Raw genomic sequence first — 21683 nt, forward strand, 5'->3', positions numbered from 1 at the left:
TTCAACTCTTCTCTTCCAATAGCGAAGTATACAATTGTGAGGCATAGACAACAAATATGGTTGGAGCAAATTAAATCCAAGCCACTAATAAGAAGACAAAACGGGGAACATGCATTTGGAAGTTCGAGGAACGGTGATTTAAATGTCTTTTTGCTAGATGCTACGGGGACAGGAACATGTTTCGTTTTAAAATAATAGACTGACAAATGATTGAATAGGGATAGGTGCGGACTCTGTATATAAATAAAAAATGCACTACTACATATACTAAACCACCTTAATATAAATACATAGGCTGACAGTTCTTGGTGTTTTGTGGATATGAATGTTGTTCTCAAATGTTGCAGCCCAGACATCTCTCTTTGTTACGAAGCTAGAATGTATATGAAATAGCTTCTATAGTGTTCCAACAATGCTGATTTGTATGTTCGGCTGGTATTAAAGCCGTATGATAAGTGGCTGAAGCTGTTTTGTTGTGAGAGAAAAATACTATAGATTCTAGCTGATAAGCCAGCTGATAAGTTCAAGCGAAGTCATATTGTTAGGTATTTTGTCATGTATTTGGCTCAAGTATCAATATAAAAATAATATTCAGAGAACGCTGAAGACCATGAATGGACATATCAACATCAGATACTACTTCAGATCATATGACCTCGATATTTTAGCTCTTTATAGCATAATCAGGTATTATTTGGATATAAGAAAAATGTAGGTAAAGGAAGCATTCAGAGAATTTCAAGGATCATGTGTATTTACATATGCTGTTTTGGTTACCATACTCTTAAATCAAATTCCTTACATCTAGAAATTGCCATAAAAATCAAAAACATGAATTCGTCACATATCTATTTCAAGCTATTGATGGAAAGCATGTTGTGAAGTAAAGTGTTAGGCAAACTGAAAAATAAAAACAAATGAATTAACAAAGCAATTAATTAGGCCATTGTTGATATTCCCATCTCATTCACCTCTGAATTTCGTAGCAGCTATACAAAAAATTTGGAGGAATTTTATTAATGAAAATGGTAATTAGGCCTTAGCAGTCTATTCATATCAAGAGATTTTAGCACTGAGTTGTCATAACTCCCTCGAGGAAATAATTACAGCAGGGATAATCCTACTATTACCTCTTCATCACCCCAGAGAAGTGGTAGGAAGTAAGGATGGCAACGGGGATGTACCCGTCGGGTATCGTCGGAACGTTCTCTTTCCCGCTACGGAGAATTCATCCCGTCCCCGTCCCCGTTAACTGTCTTGGGTATAGATTCTTGCCTATCCCCGTACCTGTCGGGCATCGGTCGGGAAACAAGGACACTTTGGGTCGCAGCTTTGCAATCGGAGACGTTTCTTCTTCACCCGAGCATAAGTGTCGGAGTCTCGGAGATGCCGAGGAGAAGGAGCAAGGTTGCGAGGAGGACGAGCAAAGGTGGCAGAGAGACCAAACTGAGGAAGTGAGGGGCACGAGCGCTCGTGAGGCAGGCATGCTTGTGCTACTGGCGGAGATGGTGAGAAAAAATTAAACTAGGGTTCCTAGAACACACAAACTATATATATAATTGTTCAGATTTGGGTCAAAATAACTATGTTGAGCTTCTTTGAGCCTAATACTCACATGACAACTCAAATAGTCGGGTTCCCCGACGGGTAACGGGGACGGGTAAACGGAGAACGTTCTCGTACCCGCTATACCCGTCGGGGATGGATTCTTACCTATTTAGATACCCGCGGATAAAGATATGATCCTATCCCCGTTCCCTAATATATCAAATACCCGTCGGGTATCGGGTATCGAGCCCCGTTGCCATCTTGAGTAGGAAGGCGTCTGCCTCCATCACTTGTATCTAGCTCAGCTGCCCTGTTTTCTGAGCATCCCGAATACCCCAGCTGTACAGGAAGGCAAATCATTCTCCAACATCCGCTTGGAACTTGGTGGTGTTAATAAATAAAAAACGCACCTGACGGTGACGGCCCACGAGTCCACAGCCCAACAAAAATCTAACTGGACCGAATGATTGGCTCCAATAGGCGGCCCTTTCTGTCCTTAAACTGGCCGTGGGCACATAACCGAACCGATGGGACCTTTCGCCCGTCTCAAATCTAAGTGGGCCGGTCCATAAACGGCCCATCCAGCCGACGGCGATCATGACCCAGCGCGCATTCTAAACCTCTGCCCCGGGGCTACTAGGGTTTCCTCCCAGCCGTCATCGCTTCGCGTCCGTCTCAGACCGCCGCCAGGAGAGGGGTAAGGTAAGCCACGCACCGCCGCCGCCCTCCTCCCGCCCCATTTCGTCCGGCCGTCGTGTTGGGTAGCGCTGGCTCGGTCGTTTCGTGGAAGCGATCGGATCTGCTCTGTGCGCGCTTGTTTTCGGTCGGTTTGCCGGCGGGAGTTGTCTCGCGAGGTGTAGCTCGGGCGTCAGGCTCTCTTCAGACTCGTAGATTTCGTGTATATGTTCTTATCGATAAATTTTGCTGTTAATATTGAGAAGGTTTTGCGACGAGTCTCTTTGACCTTAGTACGCGATAGTATGGGGTCATGAGATGTAGGGATGCTGTCTATTAGCCATGGTTGATTTGGGCATGAGGTAGATTTAGTAATGGTGTTTCTAGGATTCTGTTTTTGGTGCTAACTTTGGGTCAACACTAGACTGGGAATTGTTGTCAATAAGTAGCTTTCATGTTGGACGACAAGATCCTTCTGTAATTCATTCCACTATTCCAGTTCTCATGATTGTGTCTTCTACTTTGCATCTTCAGCCGCCTGACTTAATGATCTTTCTCTGTTTGCAATTCAGGAGGGAGTTTTGGGAAGCTCAAATGGCTCCTAAAGGTACACGCCTAATATTGCATATTTCTATGTGTGCCACACTTGATCAATAAATGCCCTGTGTCAACCTTTAAATCGCTGTAAATTGAGTGCTCAGTGTTATGCAGTTCCTGTTTCCTTTGCATGTGTGTTGCCATTGTTGAATTGTGTCAGGTCTAGTTGGCATTTGTACATTTAGCACTCTGATTTAACCACTACCTGTTACTCGTGCCTTGACCAGAACATTGGAATCATCTCAAAAGGGAGAGTATAGAATTAGCAAACTCTAATTACTGCATTGTCTCTTGAATACAGGTGGGATCTCTAATGCAATCTTATCAATACATTGGTAGTCTGTCTATTGTTGTGCATAATCAGTAATCACCATGCTAAACTTCATGAACTATTTCTATCTAATAGGCTTACTGTAAGTATGCATGAACCTGACTATTTTATCTAATTGCATTGTTTGATTAGCCGCTCCTGCCAAGAAGGCTGATGCCAAGGCCCAGGCCTTGAAGGTTGCCAAGGCTGTGAAGTCTGGGGCAGGCAAGAAGAAGACCAAGAAGATCCGCACGTCCGTGACATTTCACCGCCCCAAGACCCTGAAGAAGGCCAGGGACCCGAAGTACCCAAGAATCAGCACCACTGGAAGAAACAAGCTTGATCAGTACCAAATCCTCAAGTACCCCCTCACCACAGAATCGGCAATGAAGAAGATTGAAGATAACAACACTCTGGTCTTCATCGTTGACCTCAAGGCAGACAAGAAGAAGATCAAGGTCGCTGTCAAGAAGATGTATGACATTCAGGCAAAGAAGGTCAACACCCTGATCAGGTTAGCACTTTGCTCCAGTGTTAGTTTTTTCTGCATAATTCGTTATTTTGTGCAACTGTGAGTGAATGAGTGATTCTTACTTTGTCTGTGCAGGCCTGATGGGAAGAAGAAGGCTTATGTGAAGCTGACGCCTGACTATGATGCTCTTGATGTGGCCAACAAAATCGGCATCATCTAAGTTACAGGCAACTGGATTCGGCATCTGTGTCCTACTAGTTCTATGTGAGACGAGAGTTTTTGTAGCTATTCCTTTCTATGGCCCTCGAAGGGCGGGCCTGATGCAAGCGGTAGAGTCTTACGGCCTGTGACCGGAAGGTCTCGGGTTCGAGTCGCGGTCTCCTCGCATTGCACAGGCGAGGGTAAGACTTGCCACTAGCACCCTTCCCCAGACCCCGCACAGAGCGGGAGCTCTCTGCACTGGGTACGCCCTTCCTTTCTATGGCCCTAAGTGGCTCCATTACCATGTGTTTATGCACACTTATGAATTTTATATCATCCAAGTGACCGGTTGAGCTAATTTTTGCTTTGTACTTGCTTATATTTCTGAGCATAGCGTCAGATTTTTCTGTGTTACTAGTAATTTTTGTTATATTGGGTTGTTTTTTCAACTAAGCCTTGTTCTGAACCTCAGACTACATGTGCCTGTATTATTCCATTCTGTACTGGCATTATTCCACTTCTGTGTTATAGCTGAATCTGTTGCGGGAACTCGATCGCCCTGCATGGTTTTTTTTGGGGGGGGGGGGGGGGGGGGGGGGGGGGGGGGGGGGGGGGGGGGTTGCTAATGCCAATTTACCAACACTGTTTAGTTGCTATCAGTAATTAACCTGTATATAGATTGTAGCTGTATTTTGTGAAAGCTTGCAAAGTGAACCTTTTACAAGGAGAATGCAGAGGCGTACTTCAAGATATCCAAAGTAACCGACTACAAGATATCCAATAATTTGTGCCTAAAAAATATATAAAAAAACAGGCCCTAAGAGCAAAGGTGTTTGACTTCAAAGATATCCAATAATTTGCATCTAAAAAAACGGGCCCTAGGAGTAGAAGTGTAGAAGCATGCATCTCGCGCTGCGGACCCTCGGCCGTGCCTTGTGCCGTGCGCCGCACGCGCCCCGCCCGTGGGGCGCGCTCGCCCCTCTCGCCGCAACGATCCATCTGTCTGTTGACCTGGGCGACCTAGAGCTCCTTGCCGGCGTTAAGCTCCGCATCAATGAGCATCCATTGGGGTAGCAAATAGATGAGCACATGTTGCAACCGTGTATTTTATGCGTTTCAGATATATGTTGCATATGTTTTATCTGGATGTTGCAAAAATAGATCTGGTGTTGCATATGTTGCAATGACTATACATGTATGTTGCAAGTGTATATTGAAAATGTTTCAGCTGTTTCAAACGTATGTTGCAAGTGTTTTATCTGGATGTTGTATATGTTGCACTGACTATACATGTATATGTTGCAAGGTGTGTTTCAAATGTTTCAGCTGTTTCAAACGTATGTTGCAACTGTTTTATCTGAATCTTGCATCGGGGGGGGTGGGGGGGGGGGGGGGGGGTTTGCTAATGCCAATTTACCAACACTGTTTAGTTGCTATCAGTAATTAACCTGTATATAGATTGTAGCTGTATTTTGTGAAAGCTTGCAAAGTGAACCTTTTACAAGGAGAATGCAGAGGCGTACTTCAAGATATCCAAAGCAACCGACTTCAAGATATCCAATAATTTGTGCCTAAAAAATATATAAAAAAAAGGCCCTAAGAGCAAAGGTGTTTGACTTCAAAGATATCCAATAATTTGCATCTAAAAAAACGGGCCCTAGGAGTAGAAGTGTAGAAGCATGCATCTCGCGCTGCGGACCCTCGCCCATGCCTTGTGCCGTGCGCCGCACGCGCCCCGCCCATGGGGCGCGCTCGCCCCTCTCGTCGCAACGATCCATCTGTCTGTTGACCTAGGCGACCTAGAGCTCCTTGCCGGCGTTAAGCTCCGCATCAATGAGCATCCATTGGGGTAGCAAATAGATGAGCACATGTTGCAACCGTGTATTTTATGCGTTTCAGATATATGTTGCATATGTTTTATCTGGATGTTGCAAAAATAGATCTGGTGTTGCATATGTTGCAATGACTATACATGTATGTTGCAAGTGTATATTGAAAATGTTTCAGCTGTTTCAAACGTATGTTGCAAGTGTTTTATCTGGATGTTGTATATGTTGCACTGACTATACATGTATATGTTGCAAGGTGTGTTTCAAATATTTCAGCTGTTTCAAACGTATGTTGCAACTGTTTTATCTGAATCTTGCATCTGTTGCAATGACATACACATATGCTGCAAGCATATGTTGTAAATGTTTTATCTGTTTCGGATGTACGTTGCAACAAATTCTTTATGTTGCCAGTGTTCCATGCGTAGACGTGGCAAGGGGGCGCAGGCGAAGGTGGTCCCTTCGGGCGCAGCGGTCCCCGCGTACGCGCGGGAAGCGCGGCAGTAGGCACAGAGCATAAAGTTGTATCCATTAGCATGACAGCAAGCGCGGAGCACGAAGCTGCATCCATGGGCGGGCAGCAGGCGTAGAGCATGAGGCGAAGCGGAGCACTGAGGCTGCATCCATGGGCCTGCAGCAGGCGCGAAGCACGAGGTGAAGTGGAGCATGAAGCTGCATCCATAGACACCCTGAGGGTACAATTATTGAAAATGGACGGGCAACAGGCGTTGGCATCCGGACGGGCGCCGTGTCTTGATGTCCAGGCGCTATTCTCATCGTTTGTCATATTTGGCTGTTATTGGTAGGTAATAGTATATCTCTATGCCACATGGTTGTGTTATCATTCTGTTAGAGCATCACACTACATTGAGAATTCCCATTCCCTAAAATACTAGTATAGGAGATTGAGAAAACAAAACTAAAGGGATAAGGGAGATGCTCTGCAGCAGATTGACAAAAGTCATCCCCTTTCCATCTATTGTCACATGGGGCCCATAGGTCAGTGGCTCTCTCTCCTCTTTCTTCCTTTGTGGCATCCTCTCCCTCTGTCGCGCGGCAAGGAGCGGGCAGCCAGCGTGGTAGTGCGACAGCGAGCCTGGCGTGGCCAGCCTATGTGCGGCGGCCCGCACAGGCAACACGACGGCGACACAACCATCCCGACGGCCTCCACGATCCCAAGGAACCACACGTCAGTGACATGATGAGGGTGAAAGGGGATTGAGAAAAAATGGTAATGGACCCCTCCATTTGAGGGATTGAGAAAAAAATTATAGAAAAAGTGGATTAAGAAAGGGGATATGCTACGCCGAAGCATATTTTTTTTGGCTTCAATCCTCCCACCCTGTTTTTTTGCTCAGTACAGAGAAAGGGGACTGCTTTTACTCAATTAGGTGGAGTTGCTCCATGTTACCTACTGATCCAAGGATTAACACATGATGCATGAAAAGGGACCCTACCATTTTAGAACTTTGATTGTCTAGTTTGAGCTTCAAATAGCACTAGTGGTAACTTAATCTTCAAGTTATTCAGGACTAGTTAGGTCTCATTTGGCACATCTTCTCTATCGGCTTCACGAGCCTTTTGAAGTTGTTTTGTGCCAAATGGTTATTTTTAATATAGCTTCACATGTGAAGCTCCTTAAAACGTGCTCTCACAAGGGATTGGTGTGTGATGAAGTTGAAAATAGCTCATTCTCTCAGCTTCAACTTGCTCTATGGGCCTGACGGACCAAGGTCCTAGGGGTTCCCCATAGGGTTAACTACTTGGCTGGGCCCTGGGCTGGCCCACGATCTGCTGAAGGACACAAGGCAAGGTGGCATGGTCTTCAAACTATTCAAGATCAACTTAGTCAGCTTACCAAGAAAGCTAGATTCTGTAATAGGACTAGGACTCTTCTATTGTAACAGACTAGGACTAGATATGTGCCCCTACCCTCTATCCTATATAAAGAGAGGTATGGTGCACCCCCTCGTATACACAATCATACAAATAATCCAATGCAAAAGGCCTCACGCTGCACTGGACTAAGGTATTATGTGCATCGCAGTCTAAACCAGTATAAATCGTCATCTCTTTACATTATCCGCTGAGTTCAGTGTACGTCGAAGCCCACCAACCATCGTCCTGGTAACCCCATGACGAGTTATCGGTCATCAAACATCGACAGCTGGCACGCCAGGTAGGGGCTTTTGGTGACTTCATGATTGATAGCTTGACGGACCTCGACAACATGATTTTCCCAGTGGGATCCACCTTCATCTTTGGCTCTTGGATCTTGAAAGTGCATCTAGCCCTTTAGTGGGTTTTGGATGATTGAATGACAACGTGATTAAAGGACTAACCCATTTGCTAAGTGTGGACAGGTAATAGGTTATCTCACAGGTACTTAATGAAAGCCAAAATGATATATTGTTGTGTAAACAATCTAGTTCAAGCACAAGACAACAATGCAAATGGAATTCATGCAAAGGCTTAATTATTGTGGGATTTCCATGTTCTATGTGAAAGCAAGCTTGTAAGAATTAATTAATGAGACATAAGGGATTGTATATGGATTGGTCTCATATTTGACGCTTGCTAAATTAAAATAAAAAAGATAACAATACATGAATAGATGATTCAACACAAGATGTGACTTGATGGCTTGAGATGGTGAAGATAGCAAGGAAAGGCTTCGAGGTACTAAGCAAGGGTGAAGGGCAAGCGACGGCTTGGCGGCTGAAGAACCTAGCTAGGGTGAAGAAGGAAGTACTTGCATTTAGTTGAGGTACTAATCAAGCTATGATGGCCACGTTTATGTGGAGGATCAAATCACTATTGGAGTGTTTGATGGAAGTGACTTGATACATTTGGGATTATTCAAATTTGATGAATGGAATCAAGTCACATGCTCAAGATGGCTATGCTCAAGTGAAAAGATCAATATCAACATATTAGCACCCTTACTTGATGAAGATTGAAAGAGACGACATCAATTCAAAATAGGTCAACTCAAGTGGTATAAATTCTTTTTTTATTTTATCTTGAGTTTAATAGGTATGTTGTACTATTGAGAGGGATGCATCATGTTGATAGATAATGTTTCATAAGTGCTCAAGCCAACCCATGTGAGTTTTGAGTATTTGAGCGACATAAGAGCTAACTTTATTTTTGCTGTTCTGGCAATACCAGACGTGTCCGGTATTGATACCAGACGTGTCCGGTATTTACCCAGCAATGGTAAAATTGTTGATTCTCGGGTTGGTTCGTCGGGAGTTCCAACGTAAGTCAGGAGTTTCGACGGTCGGGAGTCCCGGCAATGGTCGGGAGTTCCGACGTCTCGCACTTTAACTATCTTAGAGGGTTCACTGTTCTGGTCATACCGGATGTGTCCGGTATGCATGACCAGAGGCCAATGGCTAGTTTTCAAAAGCCTTGAGGGTCGGGAGTTCTGACGTGAGTCGGGAGTTCTGGCATTCATCGGGAGTTCCGACACATCATTAACTTTAACTCAGTTACATGTTTTTCAAAATTGCTGAGGGTCGAGAGTACCGATGTGAGTCGGGAGTTCCGACGGTCGGGAGTTCTGGCATTCATCGGGAGTTCCAACGCCTTATAACTGCACTGTAACTTAGTTACTGTTGGCACAGTGTAAGTGATACCGGACGTGTCCAGTATGCATACCGGACGTGTCCGGTATACGTCCGGTATGGCAACGGCTATAAAACGGCTAGTTTTTCAAGGGGGCTATAAATACCCCTAAGCCTCCACCTTTGGAGGCTGCTGATTTTGCTGACTTACACACACGTTTTTGAGCCTTGCCAACTCTCCTAAACCCTCTCTTAGTGAGTGTGTGATACAAATTGCAAAATCCATTTGTGGGTTAAGAGAGAATTTGAAAAAGAGAGCAAGCCACCACTTGAGCACTTGTGCATATTGTCAATCTCGTGATTCGCATTTGTTACTCTTGGACTCTTCGGTCCTAGATGGTTAGGCGTCGTCGGAGAGCACCCGAGAGATTGTGGTGTGCCACGGAAAGTTTATAACGGTCGATTCTACCGCCTCGGAATTATCTAGTGGAAGGAGGAAAAGGAGTTGGAAAAGACTCCAGCTAGAGTGACCTTCATGGTACCCTCTAGGGCTGACCTTCGCTAGGTCGCCCGCAGCCCCCTCAATGGAGAGTAGGACTCGAATGAGTCCGAACTTCGGTAAAACAAATATCGTGTCTCAATTTGCATTTCATTCAATATTTGTGTTGCTCTAGCTCTTGTGCAGGTTCTCTGTGTATATTGATATCTCTAGTAGGTACCTGCAGTTTGGTTTGAAGATAGAAATCAAAAGGAGCAAGTTCAGGGCTATTCTACAAAAACCATTCATACCGGACACGTCTGGTATTCATACCGGACACATCCGGTATTAGAGCTCTATGCTGAAATATTTATTTTCAGTTCTAACTTTGTGTTGCAGGGTTATAGCTTCTAGATACATTATTTATACCTTGTACACTGTGTGGCTAACTTGTGAGGGGTGGCACTACTTTTTATTTGGAGTTTCCAATTTGGAAACTCCCTTTACTAATTATTTCCGCATTTAAAGGTGTTAATTTTTAGAAACGCCTATTCACCCCCCTCTAGGCGGCATCCTAGGTCCTTTCAATTGGTATCGGAGCGAGGTTCTCACCTAAAGCTTCACCACCGTGAGAAAAGGATGTCGACGCCTATTGAGTTGGAGTCGGTGCTTCTCCAAAATGATGGTTCAAACTTTCTAACTTGGTCAATACATGTACTCAATGCTTTTAAAGATATTAGTCCTCTTGTTGAGCATATTGTGGGTGCAAGCATACCTCTTTCTATAGTTGATTGGAGCAACTACAAAAATTTGTCAAAAGAGGAAGAGATATGCGTGCAACTCAATGCTCAAGCTATTAATATTATTTTGAGTACATTTAGTGTAGAGGTTCAAGATGAGGCAATCTTCAATGGACAATCACCTCCGAAGAGTGCTCATCTCATTTGGACTAGACTTTTTGATTTATATGGAAAATCCAAATGTGATGATGCACTTGAGATCGAGTCAATAGAAAGTATGTCCATTGTGTCTTCATGCAGCGAAGAAGCCTCACAAGACCTCAAGAGTGCCGAGCCGGAGCAAGAAGTGCAAGCAGCACATGACTTGTTGTCTGCCTGCACATACCGGACGTGTCTGATATTACTACCGGACGTGTCCTGTATGGCCGAGGCAGTAGACCAACAAGTAGCTGTTTGCAACGATGCTCAAGCCCGATGGCAACCAAGTGATGAGTCAACCTTAGTATCTCATGATACTCATCACTTGTGTCTCATGGCCAAGAAAAGCAAGAAAAAGAGTAACAAGAAAGATCAAGAAAAGGAGAAAGCACAAGTAGATGATCAAGATGAGAGTGATGTTGAAGTTGAAGACAACTACAACCTTGATCATCTCAACCGCAAGGACAAGTTCATCATCATGAAGATAATTGAAAAGAATGATGAGCTTGAAGAAGAGATTGAGAAGCAAGAGCGATCACTTCAAAAGCAAGAATTGTTTCTCATCTCCAAGATGGAAGAACTAAAGGCTCTAAGTGAAAGGTATGAAAAACTATCAATTGAGCATGCTTTAGTTACTAACTCCTCTTCTAGTGTTTCACAACTAGAGAAGGAAAACTTGGAGCTCAAGGCAAGGCTAGATGAACTATCAAGCAAGTATAATGTGCTACAAGCAAACTATGTTCATCTAAAGTGCTCTCATGATGAAGTAGTAGAATCAAACATTATGCTTGAGGTGGCTCATGAGGTTGTGATTACATCAGTAAAATTTTCTCAACCTCTCACACATCCACTCACTAGTACACCATCTCAATTAAATGTTTCTTATACTAATGAGTGTCCTCCTCAAGCAAGCCAATCTTTGATTGAGCTAAATCTTATAGAAAACATAAAGCTCAAAGAAGAAGTGCAAAGATTAAAGAAAGATGTGATTCGGTTGAAGGGTAAGGAGAAAGCACAACCTTCTCAAGATAACCGTGATAACATGGTGAAGAAGCTTGAGAAGGGTTCAAACCTTGCTTCCTCCAAAGCCCAACAAAAGAATCACATCTCAAACAAGGCCAACCCAACCAAGAGCAAGAAACATGGAAAAAGGATGTGCTATGGTTGTGGATTGTATGGATATGAGTGGGCTATGTGTCCACACAAGAGTTGGGCCGACAAGGTTGAAGCCACCAATCAAAAGGCTTCTACCAAGGAGGCCAAGCAAATGAAGAGTGATGGACAAAGCACTTGTTTCATGAGCAAGAAATTGGGGCATCCTACCAAGAAATGCCCAATGTACAAAGAGGCAAGAAAGGAAGCCCAAGTTGCAACAAGAAGATGCTATGGATGCAATGAGATGGGTCATAAGGTTGATAGATGTCCATGCAAGCAAAACAAGCATAGAGCAAACAAAGGTCGCATATGCTATGCTTGTAGAAGAAAGGGGCATCTAAGCTATGAATGCCCAAATTGTAACTCACCTAAGCCGAACACATTTGTTTATAATGATATGCTTAGGAAGACCACAAATGGAGTTAGCATTAGCAAGGTGATGTGTTCACCACAAACTAGTGCTAAAGCCATTTGGGTGCCTAAGCACTTGTTGACTAACTCAAAAGGACCCAACAAGAGTTGGGTACCAAAGTGTGCTTAGGTTAATGATGTAGGTACTTGGTGATGCGATGAAGTCTTTGGGGTGGTTGAGCAAGCAATTTGACAATATTCACTCAATCTATCAATCAATTCTTATTATAATCCCTTATGTGGTTGACCCGAAGATAATTCAATGAATATATCATATATTTCATCCTCATCATTGGTAACAAGTACCTAAACCTCATAGGATAGCCACTTTATTTGTTTTGTGCTCAATAGGGTCACAAATAGGTATATTTGTGAAACATTAAATGTGGCTAATTAATTTCACTTGAGATATATCATGTTTGCCATATGATGCTTTTGATCGCTCTCTAGTAGAGTAATTTATTTGTTGAGATGCTAGTATACTATAAATAATAAAGCTAAACAAAGAATCACAACCAGTAAATTAATTATGTCTGTCTTGCACCTACCGGACGTGTCCGGTATGGCCAGGGATAGAAAGTAAGTGCTTCTGTTCTTTGTATTCCGGACATGTCCGATATTGCATCAACCAGAACACAATTTGAATTACAACTGAGTCTTTGATCCATATATTTTCATATATCCTTAACTTACTCAGAAGCTTTTGATTTATCAAAACTAAGTGGATTGTGAGCATCTCTTGAACTCAAGTGTAAATATGGCAATTTTATTAGGTTTATGGTCAAAATGGAAAATTGGCTCTCAATTTCTTAATAGAATAAAAGTGCTTGTTGAAAGTCATTCAAATTACTTGAAGCACTTATTTAGGGGGAGCTAAATTTCTATTTTGCACCAATGTGGACTAACAAATTTATCTAGCATTCTTTATAGTTCTTTGGATTAAAATATATCTAGGATGATTATTTGGCAATTGAGGTCAACATAAAGATCATCATGCTGTTTATCTTCTTAGTGGTATTCTTGTGGGCTCAAGGCAAAGGTATGTGTTTACATACATACATTATAAGTGCATCTAAGGCCCTTTATATGTTAGAATGTGCATTTGTGTGACATAGGAGAGATATTTTTCAAAACCCATAACTAGCATGTGTAGGTGATGTGAATTTGAAAAACTATTTGAATCTTGGTCTTTGTGACCTAGCCTTGTCATGTGATGATTATAGCTCTCCTTGAGTGTTTGATTGGCTAATCACACATGGCACGACTTTCTTAAGTCCACAATCTACTATGTCTATCTCTATCTCTCTCAAGTAAGCGAAATCATGTTTATGCCAAATATTTGGATAAGAGAAAATCATTTTATGGCGTTGGATAAGAAAAGTGATGATACTCAGTTTGGATCAAGATTATATACCTTTTTGGACTAAGAAATAACAGAAAAGGGGATTTGAAGTGAGAAAACACTTTTTAGAATTATTTGGGCCAGCCCGCGTATACCGGACGTGTCTAGTATGATACCGGACATGTTCGGTATGAGCGGGGCTATAAAACTGAGTGTACCCCTTTGGCCCAGACAGGCTTGTCTCCTTCCAACCAACCCAGCCACCGACTTCTTCCTCACCTAGGGTGACCGAGGACTTTCACCAACAAAAGAGAGAGAAGGAGATCGCATTGGAGAAGGCTTGCATCAAGATTGAAGGCCCAGTGATTTGGATTTCTCACCTTCTCATCTCTTCTCTCAAGGTACCCTAATCATGGACCTCGTCCGATCTACATGGTCAATGCATGATTTTGAAATTCCTTCGGTCAATATGCTGCATTGGTGATATAGAAGCAATGCCCAAAGTTTGGAATTAATTCGTGATGGTTTGAATCAAGGAACCCTAGTTAGGGTTGCTAGGCGCCCATATTGGACGTGTTCGGTATGCTATCGGACGTGTCCGGTATAGCCTAGTAGAGCAAGCTGTCTGCTTCCTTTAACTCAATCCTATCCTAGAATTGTTTGTTAGGCTTAGCTTCTTTTGTATCTATGTTTTGCAAACTTATTGACAGTTGTGTGTCAAAATGGATGTAAAACCATGGATCAAAGAATCTATGTCTAATTGCAATTCGAGAATAAGCTATGGGCATGTATCTAAAATTCTATGGAAATCTTTGGATACCGGACAATAGCCATGAGTGGACGACAGGAGCCGAGATCCAAGCACAGGCATGATCCCACACTTGAAAAGTACAAGAAGGCGAGACAGGAAATACATCCTGGATTCAAGCCGACCAGCAGGAGGACTACTAGGGCTGCCTCTAGTGCAGTAGCTCAGTATGTAGAGGGGTTAGGGAGCTCTTCTTCTGACACTGACACTGACACTGATGAGTTTAGAGTGGAGTCCAGAGAAGAAAGAAAGAGGAAGAGCACTCATAGAGGATCAGATGGTGACAGCTCAGATGAGGAGCAGGAGATTGAGGAGGAGGAGCCCGTTCCTCCAGTTCAGCACCAGCCTGGTCAAGGGATGCATTATGGTCTCCTTGAGACACATTTGCCTAATGTGCCCTCTTATGTTCCCAGAGTTGACTACAGGGGAAAGGGTATGACCAGGAAAGCTAGAGATGAGCGAAGGGTTGATCCGAGAGGCTTACCTAAGGTTTAGTATGATCACCGCTTCCAGACAGCTTTTCACCTTGACTTTTACTCTAGTGTGATTCTCACTAGGAACCCAGTTATTGCTAGGTCTCAGTGGATTGACTGGCAGTACATTAGAGAGTTGTAGAAGGCCTTAGTTGATTGTGCCATTGCTATTTGCCAGCGCACTGGGTTTATGAGATCATGGAGTTCTAGCATGACTGGAACATAGAGGTAGTAGCTTAGTTCTATGCTACTCTGTTCATTGAGGAGGATGAGAGGCGGATGCATTGGATGCTTGAGGGCCAGTGGTACAGTGTTGACTATGATGTATTTGCCGCCCAGCTTGGCTTCTCAGAGGATGATCTCCAGAGGGACAGGATCCACACCGAGCAGGTGTTACCTCCTGAGCAGCTCACCTACATGTATACACTAGGAGGTGAGAGAGGAGCAGTGGGGAAGGTTCTAGGTCTTCACCCTACCTACAGATACCTAGACAGGATGTTCAGGAAGACTATTGACTACAAGGGTGGAGACAAGGGCAATATTGTAGATTACTCCAGGAACCTACTCCACAGGATGGCACCTGATGCTCGGCCTTTCAGCGTATTTGACTTCATTTGGTCAGAGATCAGGAGTATGGGAGAGAGGCCACTTAAGGGATGTGGATTTGCTCCCTATATCATGTATATGATTGAGCAGGTGACAGGGCACACATTCGAGTATGACAAGATTCATAAGGCCCTAAAGATTGCTGCAGATCTGCCTAAGACAGGGTTACCTCTAGCAGGACTAGGAGGAGCAGCAGTAGCACCAGAGGTAGATGCACCTGAGAGTGGTGCACCAGCAGGAGCTTCACCTCCACCACATGCTCCTTCATGTTCTTCTTCATGCCATGGCAGTCCTCCCTCACCTATTGAAAGCTCTAGTTTATCGAGTGTTCATGAGATAGGTCGCACACTCCAAGTTGCGAAGCAAACAAAGATCATAGCATGATGAAGATGATGCCATGGTGATGATCAAGTGCTTGGACTTGGAAAGAAGAAAGAGAAAAACAAAAAGGTCAAGGCAAAGGTATAAACCATAGGAGCTATTTTGTTTTGGTGATCAAGACACTTAGCGAGTGTGATCACATTTAGGATAGATAGCCGTACTATTAAGAGGGGTGAAACTCGTATCAGAATACGGTTATCAAAGTACCACTAGATGCTCTAACTCATTACATATGCATTTAGGATCTAGTGGAGTGCTACACCCTTGATAAATGTTTGTGAAAATATGCTAACACATGTGCACAAGGTGATACACTTGGTGGTTGGCACATTTGAGCAAGGGTGAAGAAGATAGAGTCGAAAAGGAGTTAGTCGCGCTGGTTACAGGCTGACCGAACGCGTCCGGTATGGTGACCGGACATGTTTGGTATTTGGCGGCGAACTCAGCGACCGGACGCGTCCAGTCGCCATACCGAACACATTCGGTATGACTCAGAAAAAACAGTGTTCGGCAGTTGTGTTGATCGGACGCTGGCAGCGTCCGGTCTGGTACGACCGGACGTGTCCGGTCATGATTGGATGCTTACTATACTCGACCGGACGGTGAGGCTCAGCGTCTGGTCAGTTTCTAACTGACGCGTCCGGTCAGCCTTGGAGGCTTACTAGACTCGACCGGACGCAGCGGCTGGGTGTTCAGTCATTTGTGACTCTGCGTCCGGTGTGAGCGTCTAGTCATCGGCTAAATGCGCGACAACGACTATGATGATTTGAACCGGACACATGGCAGTCTAGGGCTACCAGACACATCTGGTATGCCGACTCGACGCGTCCGATATTCATGACCAGAGCGTCCAGCGCTGCGTCCGGTCAGTTGGACTACAGCATTCGGTCAGCCTACGTTATGCCCAGTGAAGGGGTATAACGACTCTATTTGATGGGGGCTTCTATTTAAAGCCCCATGGCCAGCTCAAGCCACAACTCTTGCACATTTTTATTAACATAGCAACCTTATGAGCTTAGCCAAAGCCCTCCCACTCATCTCCATCATTGATCCATCATCATTGTGAGATTGAGAGAGAATCCAAGTGCATTGCTTGAGTGATTGCATCTAGAGGCACTTGATATTCGTGTTGCGCTACGGATTTCGCTTGTTTCTCTTGGTGGTTGCCACCACCTAGACAGTGGAAGCAGCGGTGGAGGATTGGCACGAGTTGGTGATTGTTCATGGCCATCTCCGGTGTTTGTGAGGGGAGTTGTACCTTCCCCGGTGGAGTGTCAAAAGGTAACTCTAGTAAATTGCTCGTGTCATTAAGTTACCTCACTTGAGGGTCGGTTCTTGCGGTGTCCTATCGTGTGGACGAGGTTTGTGAAACACCTCTTAGCCGCGCGAACCACCAAGTGTTGGTTGACACAACGGGGACGTAGCGTGTTGGCAAGCACGTGAACCTCGGGAGAAAATCGATTGTCTCTTGTCTTTGGCATTCTCCCGGTGATTGGCTATATATATTTATCTTGTGATTGGTTCATCCCCTATACGGCGGTATAATCACCCTACTCACTTATTTACATTCTTGCAAACTAGTTGATACAAGCTCTTTAGTGTAATTAGAATTGAGAGCTTGCTTTATTATTTACATTCATCTAGTTGAGCTCTTTAAAGTAGCAAGATTGAGAGCTCTTAGTGAGTAGTTACATAGCAAGTTTGTGTGCCTAAGTAATCATTGCAACTAGAATTGTTGGATAGGTGGCTTGCAACCCTTGTAGAGCTAGAGCAAGTTTGCATTACGCTATTTATCATACTAATCAAATTGCTCTAGTTGATTTGTAGATTTTTAAATAGGCTATTCACCCCCCTCTAGCCATATTAGGACCTTTCAAGTGGTATCGGAGCCGTGGTCACCGTTTAATTGAAGGCTTAACAACCTTAGTGTTAAATTATGGCTCAAGTTGTGTTCAACCATGTGGGGGGCAAACCACCTTTCTTTGATGGCACAAGCTATGGTTATTGGAAGAGAAAGATAAGGGTGTATCTTGGTTCAATCAATGATCAAGTATGGGATGTAACCGAGAATGATTATGCTATCATTGATCCCGACAATCCCACCAACCAAAATAAGTCCAACAAGCAATGCAATATAATGGCTCTCAACATCTTATACAATGCCATTGATCCAAAGGTGTTTGAGCAAATCAAGGATTGTGAAAGAGCAAATGAAGTATGGAGGAGATTGGAGGAAACATATGAGGGCACATCGGCGGTGAAGAGTGCCAAGTTGTATATTCTCAAGGACAAGTTGACAAGCTTCAAGATGAAGGAAGATGAGAGCATTCCAGAGATGTTTCATCAATTACAAGTGATTGTCAATGACTTGAAGGCTTTGGGAGAGAAGATCAAGGATGATGATGTCTCTCATCGATTCTTGATGTGCCTACCTCCTAGGTTTGAGATATCGAGATTGCTTATCATAAGAGGAGGATTAAAGGATATTACCCCCAACCAAGTACTAGGTGATGTCATGACACAAGAGACATACCATATGGAAAGGGAGGGGGATGACAAGGATGACAAGAAGAAAGAAGAAGACAAGAAGAAGAAAAGCATAGCATTCAAGGCTAGCTCATCATCATTAAAGAACAAGGGCAAGTCCAAGAAAGAATCAAGTGATGATGATGATCTTAGTGATATTGATGATGAAGCTATGGCTCTCTTTGTGCGCAAGATGGGAAAATTCATGAAGAAGAAGGGCTATGGTGCAAGAAAGAGAAGAGATCACACCAGGAAGAAAGAGTATGTGAGAAGATGCTACAATTGCAAGAGCCCCGATCATGTAGTAGCAAATTGTCCATATAATAGTGACAATGATGAGGATGAGAAGAAGAAGCACAAGGAGGATAAGAAAGAAAAGAAGGAGAAGAAGGAGAAGAGAATGACCTTCCAAAAGAAGAAGAAGGGTGGAGGCTATGTTGTCACTTGGGATAGTGATGGTTCTTCGGATAGTGATAGCTCTAGTGACGATGACAAGAAATCTATCAAGAGAGCACTAGCAAGCATCGCCATCAACAACAAGCCCTCCATCTTCGACACTCCATCAACATGCCTCATGGCAAAACCCACCAAGGTAAAATATAATGTGAGTAATGATGATGAATGTGAAAGTGATGCTTGTAGGAGTGATGATGATGATGAGGAGTACTCCAAGGAGGAGCTCATGGACATGTGTGAGCAAGTGCATACGTGCTTTGAGATGAAAAGAAAGGAGTGCAAGGAATTGAACAAGAAAGTCAAATTTCTTTAGTAATCCCTTGATGAGCTCAATGCCACTCATGAGAGGCTAATGGAAGCCCATGAGAAGCTTGGCAAAGCTCACTCTAAGCTTGAAAAGGCTCACTCCTCTCTTATTGAGAAAGTCAAAGTGAAGGAAGCCAAGAAGGAGCAAGTGATCATAACATGTGATGTGGGACTAACATGTGATCTTATTGATGAATCTTTTCATGAGTCCATTTTAGTTGCTTCCACTAACACTTCTTGTAGCACTACTACTTCCACTTCACCTTTGAGTGATGGTCTCACTTGTGATGCCTCACTTATGGTGGAAAATGAGAACCTCAAGAAGGAGGTGAATGAGCTCACTCGTGCCTTGAGCAATGCCTATGGTGGAGAAGCCCACTTGCTAAAGTGCTTGGGTAGCCAAAGATTTTCTCTCAACAAAGAGGGATTAGGCTATACCCCCAAGAAAGACAAGGCGGCCTTTGTCACTCCCAAAGCTAGCTTTGTGAAGGGCAATGGTCAGTTTTACAATAGATGCAAGCAAGTTGGGCATATAGAGCAAAATTGCAAGACTAATAAGAACAAGCTACCTAATGTATCCTCAATCAAATTTGATTCTTATTACATGCTTTATAAGGGTGCCAATAGTGTGAAGGCTAAGTTCATTGGTACACCAATTGTGGGCCCAAAGAAGAAGGCCATTTGGGTACCAAAGACTTTGGTGACTAACCTATAAGGACCCAAGCAAGTTTGGGTACCTAAAAAGAATTGATCTTCTTTTGTAGATAAATTATAAAGCTAGAGGAAGGCATTGGGTGCTTGATAGTGGGTGCACACAACACATGACCGATGATCCAAGAATGTTCAATTCAATCAATGAAAATAAGAGCAATAGGATTGATAGTATCACATTTGGTGACAATGGCAAAGACAAGGTCAAAGGGCTTGGTAAGATTGCAATATCCAATGATTTGAGCATTTCCAATGTGCTACTAGTAGAGAGCTTGAACTTCAACCTATTGTCGGTAGCTCAATTGTGTGATCTTGGTTTCAAGTGCATATTTGGTGTGGATGATGTAGAGATCATAAGTGTAGATGGCTCTAACTTGATATTCAAGGGATTTAGATATGATAATCTATACTTAGTTGATTTCAATGCTAGAGAAGCTCAATTGTCAACATGTTTGATCACTAAGTCTAGCATGGGTTGGTTATGGCATAGAAGGCTTGGTCATGTTGGAATGAAACAATTAAACAAATTGATTAAGCCTGACTTAGTTAGAGGCTTGAAAGATGTCACATTTGAGAAGGATAAGCTATGTAGTGCATGTCAAGCTAGAAAGCAAGTTGGTAACACACATCCTAAGAAGAGCATGATGAGCACATCCAAGGCATTTGAGTTGATGCATATGGACTTGTTTGGATCAACCACATACACTAGCATTGGTGGAAACAAATATGGATTTGTGATTGTAGATGATTTCACTAGATACACATGGGTGTTCTTTCTTGTTGATAAGAGTGATGTGTTTGCAACATTCAAATCATTTATCAAAGGTATTCATAATGAGTTTGAAACAATAATTAAGAAAGTTAGAAGTGATAATGGAAGTGAGTTCAAGAACACTAGAATTGATGAGTTATGTGATGAATTTGGAATTAGACATCAATTCTCGGCCAAGTATACTCCTCAATCAAATGGGCTAGTTGAAAGGAAGAATAGAAGCTTAATTGATATGGCAAGATCAATGTTGAGTGAGTATAATATGAGTCATTCATTTTGGGCCAAAGCAATCAATACGGCTTGCTATTATAGCAACCGACTCTATTGTCACCCCATGATGTAGAAGACACCTTATGAGCTTTTAAATGGAAGAAAGCCAAACATAGCATACTTTCGAGTATTTGGTTGTAAATGCTACATATTGAAGAAAGGCACTAGATTGAGCAAGTTTGAAAAGAAATGTGATGAATGTTTCTTGCTTGGTTACTCCACTACTAGCAAGGCTTATAGAGTTTGGAATTTGGCTAGTGGTACTCTTGAGGAGGTTCATGATGTGGAGTTTGATGAAACAAATGGTTCCCAAGAGGAAGATGAGAACCTAGATGATGTAAAAGGCACTCAATTGATCAAGGCAATGAGAAATATGGACATTGGTGAGATAAGGCCTAGAGAGGTGATTGATGTTGAAGATGACAAGAATCAAGTACTCTCCAACTCAAATGTGCAAGCTAGTTGTTCTCATGATCAAATCCAAGCAAGCACTAGCGATGGCAATATGCAAGATCAACATATGGCTAGTTCATCATCTCAACCAAGTGATAAATCAAATGCAAGCAATCAAGTGCAAGTGCTCCAACCAACCAATGTTGCAAGAGATTATCCATTGGATACTATCATTGGTGATATTTCAAGGGGAGTGCAAACTAGATCAAGATTGGCATCATTTTGTGAGCACTTCTCATTTGTGTCATCCATTGAGCCTAAGAAGATAGATGAAGCTTTGAATGATGTTGATTGGGTCAATACTATGCATGAAGAGCTAAACAACTTTACAAGAAACCAAGTATGGGAGTTAGTTGAGAGGCCTAAGGGTCATAATGTGATTGGAACCAAGTGGGT

The 21683-nt window shown here is 43.1% G+C and overlaps 1 protein-coding gene and 1 non-coding gene across 3 annotated transcripts; one reads left to right on the plus strand and one right to left on the minus strand.

Annotated features, from left to right (window-relative positions):
- Positions 1-586: 586 nt before the first annotated feature.
- Positions 587-664, minus strand: LOC136524996 (small nucleolar RNA R160). Its single transcript, XR_010776333.1, has one exon. It is a non-coding gene; the product is annotated as a small nucleolar RNA R160 (small nucleolar RNA).
- Positions 665-2147: 1483 nt separating this feature from the next.
- Positions 2148-4161, plus strand: LOC136521302 (large ribosomal subunit protein uL23-like). Of its 2 annotated transcripts, none has more exons than XM_066515014.1 (4): positions 2148-2250; positions 2796-2830; positions 3284-3644; positions 3738-4161. In XM_066515014.1, the coding sequence occupies exons 2-4, from the start codon at positions 2818-2820 to the stop codon at positions 3820-3822; spliced, it is 459 nt and encodes a 152-aa protein (XP_066371111.1). In that variant the 5' UTR covers positions 2148-2250; positions 2796-2817; the 3' UTR covers positions 3823-4161. The 2 variants fall into 2 exon arrangements, with proteins under 2 accessions (XP_066371111.1, XP_066371112.1); XM_066515015.1 differs by having other exon boundaries at positions 2224-2245.
- The last annotated feature ends 17522 nt before the right edge of the window (positions 4162-21683 follow it).

The sequence above is a fragment of the Miscanthus floridulus genome, chromosome 18, assembly GCF_019320115.1.
Source record: "Miscanthus floridulus cultivar M001 chromosome 18, ASM1932011v1, whole genome shotgun sequence".
NCBI classification, from domain to species: Eukaryota; Viridiplantae; Streptophyta; class Magnoliopsida; order Poales; family Poaceae; genus Miscanthus; species Miscanthus floridulus.